Raw genomic sequence first — 9355 nt, 5'->3', positions numbered from 1 at the left:
TATGTAGCTGCAAAGAGTAATTTGGATTTTGTATTAAGTGAAAAATATAAAATGATATATTATTTTTTTGATGTTATATGTGATTTTATCCCAAATGATAAATAACAAATTTTAGTGGTTTTTTTAATATGTGAGTTGGTATTAGATTAATTAAATAATATTATAGATGAGGAATAATGATAGAATCATATTATTTTCTCTCTCTTACTATCACTTTTTATTTATTGATTGGACATAAATATTATATGATAAATAACCTCAAGGGAGGTTATTGTAATTTTTAAAACATAAAGGGAAGCCACTGAAATAGCCAGAAACCTCAAGGCAGGTTTCTGATATTGTCCCTAATATATACCCTCTCGGTCTTGGGGGCGGGTAAATTGCTAATTGTCTCTGTCCTTTAATCTCTCGCCTAAAACCCTAAACGCAAGTGAGTTACCTTCCTCTACCCCTCTCCTTCTCCAATCCATGGCACCCAAGAATCCAATATCTGATCAGCAGCCTCCTCCGCCGGAACTGGAAGAATCATCTGAATCATCTTCTGAAGAAGAGGAGTCAGTGTCTAATAAACATATTCCTCCGCCAGAGCCAGAAACGATGAAAGAATCATCGGAACAAGAGGAGGAAGAGAGTTCTGAAGAAGAAGGAGAAGAAGAAGGGTCTGAAGAAGAAGAAGAAGAAGTAGGAGAATCTGATGTTGAAGAAGAACAAGATAAACAGAAATCTTCTCAGATTCTGCCCGATGTTCAAAAGCAGACCACCCCTCCACCTCAATTCCCTGCATATTCTGGCAAGGAAGGAGAGGAGGATGAGGAATCAGAAAACTCCATAGATTCTCCTTCTGCGTCGGATTTCAGAATCAAAGTTGTTACTCCTCCAAAGCCCACTTCGAAAGACTCTAAATCCATCTCAAAGCACCCCTTTGAAGCTGAGAAAGATGATGAAAGCGATTTGAGAGGTAAGAAAAAGGCTAAAGTTAATGCTGAAGAGTTCAGGAAAGATTCGAGTAGTGGAGGTGCTGGGAGGGTGTGGGGTGAGGAGGATGTAATCGATCTTCTTCAAAGCATGATTGATTTTAAGGATGAAAAAGGGGTTGATCCTTCTTCTAATATGCCTGCTTTTTATGACTTTGCTAGGGGAAAGTTGCAATTTGAATTTTCGAATACTCAGATTTATGAGAAGATTAGGAGGTTGAGGATTAAATTTTTCAATAATATGGAAAAATATGAGAAAGGAGGGGAGGACCTTGTTTTCCACAAGCGTCATGAGGCAGAAACTTTTGATCTCTCTAAAAAGATTTGGGGTAAGGGAGGTGATGGGATGATTAATAAGGGAGTTGATAAAAATGTAGATGGTAAGAGCAACAATGGCTATAATGGCAAAGCAAAAAAAGGTGGTAAAACTGTCCGTTCTGTGGATAAGAATGCAGTCAAAGAGTTGGGGAAAGATGATCATGAAGGTGATTTTGAGTCGAAGTATCCATTCTTGAGCCATTCGATTGATATGGACGTTGGGGGGGGTTTCTTGAGAGAGAATATCAGTTTGATTGGGGACGCCAAGGCAAAGGATTTGGAGGGCAAGTGGAAGAAATTCCGCGAAGCTGAAGTAGAGGTTTTATTGATGAAGATGGATTTGATGAAGGAGCACACTAAATTGGTTTTGGAAGGTATGAAGGAAAGTAATTAGTGCTTGGTAGGTTATATGTTTGGATTGTAAGGCATGTCTTTTGGGTTTCAGGTTATTTAGGCTGGAAATTTCATGCCACATATTCTTAGTCTGGCCATGAAAACCTTTTGGTGCCAATTTTGTTAAATCGGGTTTATAAGCTCTTTTGGACCTAGTAATTGGTAATATACAGTTGGTTCATTTTCGTTAAAGTTTAGTTATCAAATTTTATTAAATTCCTGATTATTGATTGCTCATCTGCCCTGTAATTTTGTATCTGCAGTGCTTCCCTGTTACTAGAAGTAGAAAGTTAACTGGAACTTACCTTCTTTTCCTAACTTGGGTGTAAGTGATCGAGCCCATATTAGCTAGGAATGGTGTTCACGTACAATGAACCCTTAGATCATTCCATGTATTTTTTCATTGATTTATCTTCTAGGTTATGCATCATAAAATGTTTTTCAGGATGGTGGACTACCATTCACTGTTTTTTCCTGGCTGCAATGCTATCTATTGTTGTAATTGCTACGCAATCTTTGGTTTGCTTTTTAGCCTTTTTTGAATCGGTACTTTGTAAATAGCTTATTTAGGTTTATTGATTCCTTTACTTCCCTGTTTACTTGTCTCGGGACCATTGGTCAAAACTTATGTTCAGCTAGTTGCTTGCTCAAACCAGTGACAGCATATTATGGTTTGAGAATTGTGAGTCACAGGGAAAGCTTTCTGCAGAATATCTATTCCTTGTTATGTTGTTGAGACAATAATTGATTCATTGGATCTGATTATTGCTATTAGTACATATCCCTAAACCATATTATGATCAGTCTTCAGAAAGACTATTCTTCAAGAGGGTGCTAGAAGAGATGATGCAGCTTGGACAGAGATTTTCTCTGATTCTTGTTTTGGACCAATGTTAGTTTTTTCTTTTTTATTTATCTATCAAGTTATATCAAGTAGTTTTTTCATGGTTTATACCAGTGAAAAAGAGTGAGACTCTTAACTACTTCGACTATGTGCAATGTGACAAAGCTTGTCAAATACTGGGGAATGTCAATGGTCTCAATTTCTTGCTCTGCATTGCCATTGTATTAAGATCACAGATATAAACTAAAATACGCATCTGCTTCAGCATAATCTATGAGAAGGTAGCAAACTCCTAGTTAAAGACATGACAGAAATGGTGGAATCAATTTTGAATTGCTTGTATGCCCAGTATGTGGAATGTAATTCAAACTCAGATTGCAGGAAGTGGATGGAATTTTGGTTGGAACTCTAAATAATGATTGTCTTCTTAGGTATGGGGGAGAAATATTGCCTTTTTTCAAACCGAAGAACTCCCACTTACACCCTCGGATAGAGGTTGAAAACTCTAAAATTGCTACATTTAAATTTTTGTTTTCTTTTTTTTTTCCCTGCATTTGAATTGTTACCAAATGAATACGTGGTAACCAATCTGATTCCCAACTTCTGATGTCGATGAAAACGGTGTACATTTGTATGTTGAGTTGCTTGAATACCAATGCATTGCTCCTATAATTAGGATTTGGTACTATTGTCTCCCTTTTTGAGGAATCTGACTAGTAGATTTTTTAACGCATCAAGTATATGTAGCCATGTAGGAATATGCGATTAAGCAAGAAAAGCTTGAGAAATCCCATATGTTTAAAAGTTGATCGGAGGTTCACAGGAGTTGGGACATTTTTTTAAGGATGAAAGATGTGAGGATTTAGTAATAACTGCAAAATACAGCTTCCATGGACAATCCTGCATATCAATAGAGTATCAATTGTGTGTATTTCAAAATTGGCCAAGGTCCTCAACAATCCCGCTAGACCTTTAGAAAGAAATGCATGTGGTGAAGAAATATGAAGAAATGTGAATATGGCAGATTGCTTTTTGTTGTCAATTTTCTATGACAAATTTATTAAAAAAAAAAAAATTGTTTTCTAAGACCCAAAAAAAAAGATTAGAAGTCCGCCAACGGAACAACCAACAAAATTTATTTTTTTGTGCTGCTCTTTTATTTATGGTTGTAGTTTTTTTTTTTTTTAGGGGTGTCCCGTAGGAGTGGATCCCGCAGACTATTCCCCACCCTTCACAATTTGCTGGCAGCAAGGTTTGAACTAGGGACCTAAGTCTCCATCTTCAGCAACCTCAAATTAAGGACCTAAGTCTCCATCTTCAGCAACCTCAAATTAATGTTTTGGCCAACTCTGTTGGGATAACTAGATATTAGACTTAAGAAAACTTATTCATACTAGCATTTTCAATTGACATGTTTATGTTTCCGCGTATTTTCTCAATAGGAGAGATGTAGTTTTTAGTCGCCAACGTTTTGCTTGTCAAATTGATCCCCAATGTTTCGATTAAAAGAAATATGGTCCACCAATTTTTTTATTTTAGACAAATTTATGACAATTGATAGATCACAATAGTAAAATCAAATCAGCAATACTAAGAAGTTTTTAATTTACATTTTTTGTCTCTTAAAATTTGAAGTTTCGATTTATATGGTCGTTTAGATTTCATGTTGATGTAATTAGAGCTTTATGATGAAGCAAAGTATGAATTGAATTAAAAATATTACAAATGTATTCCTAAATGCCTATATCATTTCCTCAAAACACCAGCACAACATTATCATATAACCTAAAAAGCATCTTTTTTATTACATTAGTTACAATTGGATAACATTAGATTCATAATATAACTTCTTTTTTCCTTCTAGTTAAAATATATCATTCCAATAAAAAAAATTTTAAAGTACTTATCTTACTGTTTGTGTACATGAATAATTTTAGGGTAAAATAGCAAAAAACTTCTTATGATTTGTTAAATGATCAATTTAACTCTCTCTAATTTGGAAACATACACTATAGCTCCGTATAGTTTCGACTAAATTAAAAATTGAATGCAAAGCATCTAACCTAACAGTTTTATGTGAAATATCAATATTGCCTTTGCTATGCGTGAAATACTTTGCATTCAATTTTTGATTTAATCAAAATCACAAAAAGTTATAGTATAATTTTTCAAACCAAAGGGAGTTAAATAAAAAATTTGACAAATCACACAAAGTTCATTTATATAGGAGCAATATTGACATTTCATGTACAACATTTAGATTAGATGCCTTTCATCCAGTTTTCAATTTAGTTGAAACCACAATGAGTTATAGTGTAGGTTTCTATACCAGAGAGAGAGAAATTGAACATTTTGCAAACCACAAGGAGTTTTTGGCATTTTACCCTTAATTTTATTGAATAGTTCGAATAATTCAACAAAAGTACCTTCGTTATTTAAAACTCAATTGATAATATATTAGAATGATAAAAGGTGAATAGCTTAATATACAAATATATATATTCGTTGTTGACTATTTAATTATGAATATAACTGAAAATGATATAATTCATTATCAATCAATTACTTACAATTTATAAAGTAAATACATATATTGAACCAAATTTGAGACCAACAAGGCAAAAAAGAAGCAAAAGAAATTAATGGCAAGAGTAAATGAAATAAGGATATTGAAAATTAGAGGGAATGGATGTTTAATTAACTTTTCTAACATTTTCTTATTAGGGATAATTTCAAAACCTCCCTTGAGATTTTTTATAATATTGCTCAACTCCCTAAATTTCTAATAAAATCACTTACCTCCCTTATAAGTTAAAGTCAATATTACAAGGAAGTATTTGATTCCTAAGATAATTTTAAAAAAGTCCAGTAAGTACTAATAGCCAAAGAGGCCTTAGTCTATAACTAAGACTGAGGTCTCAGGGTTTGGATATCCTGGATTCAAATTCCCTTTCCTCCTCCTTATTTTTAAATCTTACCCTTCCTCTATTAGAAAAAAATTTTTAAAAAAGGTTACTACTAAAATAAACCAACACTCCTAAAGTTTTAAAATATCACTAACATCCTTCTGAACCATGTATTTTGTAATAAAACTAAGGATGGCAATGGGGACGGGGGCCCGCTGGCACCGCCCCGCGGCGGGATATTGGGGCGGGGAGAATTTGTTCCCCCCGTTTAGAAACGGGGCGTGGGCCACCCGTTTAAAAAAAATAAAGATATATATATGTACATAATTATATATAATATTTAATTTAATTAGTTATAAATTTATAATAATGATATTATTAGTTATATGTATCATTTAATGTATATTAGTATATGTAATATAATTGATATTATCAATTATACTACTAATTATACATGTCTATTAATAAAAATTATTAATTATTTATACTAAATTTATTAATACATTTATATTAAATTCCTAACTACGCTTAATACAATAACACTTTTTTCTAAAAAAATAGAATAATAATTTAGTGATTGTATTTGTATCAAAAGTGAAAACTTGATTATTTTAGTTATATTTGTTTTATCATATTAGATTGTATTCAAATAACTTTTATTTAATTATTTTTATGAGTTTCAATTGTGAAGTTACAATAAATAATAATTTGGTGATGTGTTGATATTTTAGTACTTGATTATTTACTAAAATTTAATTATAATGAAATTATATAATAAATTTTTTTAACCCCGTGGGGGAAGCGGGGCAGGGTGGGGGAAGCGCCCCCGCCCCATTGCCCCCCTTAAATAAAACCACCCTTACATTATAAAAGTATTCTAACATTTTGTTATTAGGGATAATTCAAAAACCTTCCTTGAGGTTGGTTTTTGATAATATCACTTAGTTCCCCTTAACTTCTAGTAATATACTTATCTCCCTTATTAGTTGAAGTCAGCATTACTTTCAGCAAGATTTCTATTAATAGTGAAGAGACCTTAGATTACTAACTAAAGTTGAGATCCCAAGAATTAGAACTTTTGGTTTCAAATCCGCCCTTCCTCTCTCTACTTCTCGAATCACATCCCTTCTTGCTCGGACAAAAAAGTTTCTACCAATATCAAGTAGCACCTCTAAACTTTTAAAAAAATCACTTATCTCACTTTGGACCATGTATTCTACAATAATACCACCCTTACATCATAAAAGTATTATTAAAATAATTATTTATGGAGAGAGATGTATTTTTCTTCAAACTGTACCAATTATTGTTGTCCTATCTTGAATTTTCCGTTGAATTGATTTTTAATGTAAGATTATCATCAAAGGACTTAAAAAGCTAGGGTAGGGCAGATGTTAAGAGTAACTAGAGTTGTTAGAACAGTGATTTATTTCTATTTTTGGTATTTCTAGATTTTTTGTCGACATAATTGGTAGAGTAATAAAGAAAAGTTAATATAAGGTTGAGATAGGATGACTGAAAAAGTGGAAAAAGAGAGGTTTGAATACGAAATAATTGTTAGATCAGTCATTTTTATGGATTTCAATTTATTATCTTTCATTATTTTTGCATAAGTAATTGTTCTAATAATGAGGATAATTTGATGTAAGGCTGACATAGGAAGACTAAAAGTAGAGAAGGGGCATTTAAGTAAAAAACACCTATTGTTTATGGATTTTAATTTTTTCTTTTCTAAAATTTTTGGATAAATAATTGATAGAATGGCTAGTGTAAATTAATATAATTTGACATAAAACTATAAGAATTAGGTGGAGGGGTTGTTTAAGTAAAAAAAAAAATTGTTAGAATACCCTTTTCTTTACTGAATTTCAGATTTTTCTCTTCCAATTCTTTTTATTTTTTGCCTAAATAAATGTGATGTTTAAGTGAAAAAATAATTGTTAGAATACCCTTTTCTTTAATGAATTTTAGATTTTTCTCCTCCAATTCTTTTTCTTTTTTTGCCTAAATAAATGTTAGAATAGTAAGAGAGATTTAATATAAGGTTAGCATTGGAGGATTAAGAAATTTAGAAGAAGGGTATTTAAATGTAAAAATAATTAATCGTATGTCATTGCTTTATTGACACATTAGTTTTTCTTCCAGGCTTTTTCACCTAGCTAATTACTAAAATAGCAATAACAATTTTGTACATGGTTGGTATACGAAGATTACATAGGTGAAATAGTTTAAGGCTAAAAATAAAAAAGTTGTTATAATCACCATTTTATTCTAGTGCTTTGGTTTTCTCTTCCATATTTGTTTTGCCTATGAGCTAGTATGTATGAAAGACAGTTTATGGATGCCAATCTACCTACCACATAGCTCATGCTGTTAACCTTTATTATTTCCTTGGCTCGCATTAATGAAAGATGTTTGCATTTTCTTTAGCACACAAATATCTTGCTTTTTTTGTTTTTATTTTTTTAAATTTTTCCCCTTCTAAGAAGTTTTGACTGTGGCCTTGCAATTAGAGGCACAATTTTGTTTTCTAATGTTGGCAGATGTCTCTTTTAATATTGAATAAGCCATGCTTGTGCAGTTTTGTACTTTCAAAATCTGCTAATCAATATTTCAATTTTTTTTCACGGCTAGCTATCATTATATGCAAGTCTAACAGCATAAGTAACTATAACTATTGCTATTATAAACATAATATGTTTGATAGCTATTATTAAATTCCACCACATTATATCAACAACCTCATGTGGACCTTTTACTTATCCTAACATGAATTTTGATAATGAATTAACAAGTAAGGTAACAAAAAGGATAATTTTGAGTTCTAAATATGTTCTCTACTTAATTGAAATTTTTAAGCAAATTTTTTTCTACTAGGGTCTGAACACGTTAAAAGAAAATTTTCACCGTAGATCAATGAGATTTCTAGAAGGTTCGGGGTCCTAATTGCTAAGTGATATTGATACATATCTCATGAGAGATTTTTTAATAATGAATATCTTAATTTTACAAATAGTGTATGTGTGTGTGTATATATATATGTGTGTGTTATAAAACTAATATTAGCGTTGTCTAAGATTTGTATTGTTTATATATTGGGCGTAATGCCAAAAAATCAAGAAAACTGATGAATTTAAGAAAAAGGAAAGAGAAAAAGTAGACAAGAAAGAAGAATTATTCTTTCATTCATTCATTCAAATGAACTCAAGTTCTGTGTATCTGATATAAGAGAGGGTGGGGGAGACAAAAGAGTTCAATGTGCATCAACTAACTGTAATTCTTATCAAAATAGTGACAAATCTTATCTACTATAGAAAGATGGTGATAAAATCCCATCTACATCTGAAAGATAGTAATAGGTTGTTATAACTTACAGGGATGAGATGAATGTGATAAACATTTATAATTATTTGATTATTTCATAATACTCGCCCTTGGATATCTATTACACAAAAAACTTTATTAGGAAAAGATCCAATGGGAAAATAAATCCCAGTGAAGAAAAAGAATACGCTATTTTTGTATTTTAATTTCTCCCCCTAGATCCAAACATCAACTGAGATTTTTTAGTCGACACATTCCAATATTCTTCACTAATTTCTCAAATGTCATAGTCGACAATGTATTGGTAAATAAATTTTCCAGATTATTGCTAGCTTGGATTGGTTCATATCAATATCACTACTTTTTTATAGATCATGAGAAAAGAAGAATTTTGGTGAAATATATTTCGTCCTGTCTTCTTTAATATGTCATTTTTTCAATTGAGTTATACAAACTGCAATATCATAAAATGTCATTAGAGGATTTTCCTTGTTAGAGGATAATCCACTATTTTTTCAAATATAATGGATCATTGATTTTAACCAAATACATTCTCAACTGACCTCATGTATTGCTATTATTTCAGCATGATTTGA

At 31.6% G+C, this 9355-nt stretch overlaps 1 protein-coding gene across 2 annotated transcripts; it reads left to right on the top strand.

Moving 5' to 3' along the window:
* Window positions 1-399: 399 nt before the first annotated feature.
* On the top strand, window positions 400-2161 carry LOC113778105 (STOREKEEPER protein-like). Of its 2 annotated transcripts, XR_003469235.1 has the most exons (2): window positions 400-1847; window positions 1949-2161. XR_003469235.1 is itself a non-coding variant. In XM_027323382.1 (1 exon), the coding sequence occupies exon 1, from the start codon at window positions 469-471 to the stop codon at window positions 1684-1686; it is 1218 nt and encodes a 405-aa protein (XP_027179183.1). In that variant the 5' UTR covers window positions 400-468; the 3' UTR covers window positions 1687-1909. The 2 variants fall into 2 exon arrangements, 1 of the variants encoding a protein (XP_027179183.1); XM_027323382.1 differs by lacking the exon at window positions 1949-2161 and having other exon boundaries at window positions 400-1909.
* Window positions 2162-9355: the final 7194 nt, after the last annotated feature.

The sequence above is a fragment of the Coffea eugenioides genome, chromosome 7 (genome assembly GCF_003713205.1).
Source record: "Coffea eugenioides isolate CCC68of chromosome 7, Ceug_1.0, whole genome shotgun sequence".
Classification (NCBI taxonomy): domain Eukaryota; kingdom Viridiplantae; phylum Streptophyta; class Magnoliopsida; order Gentianales; family Rubiaceae; genus Coffea; species Coffea eugenioides.
Note: the sequence above shows the minus strand (reverse complement) of the source record. Positions and strands in the feature narration are given on the sequence as shown.

Bases quoted from the DNA above. Each gene is read 5' to 3' on its own strand.
- LOC113778105 (XM_027323382.1), top strand. From the start codon at position 469: ATGGCACCCAAGAATCCAATATCTGATCAGCAGCCTCCTCCGCCGGAA.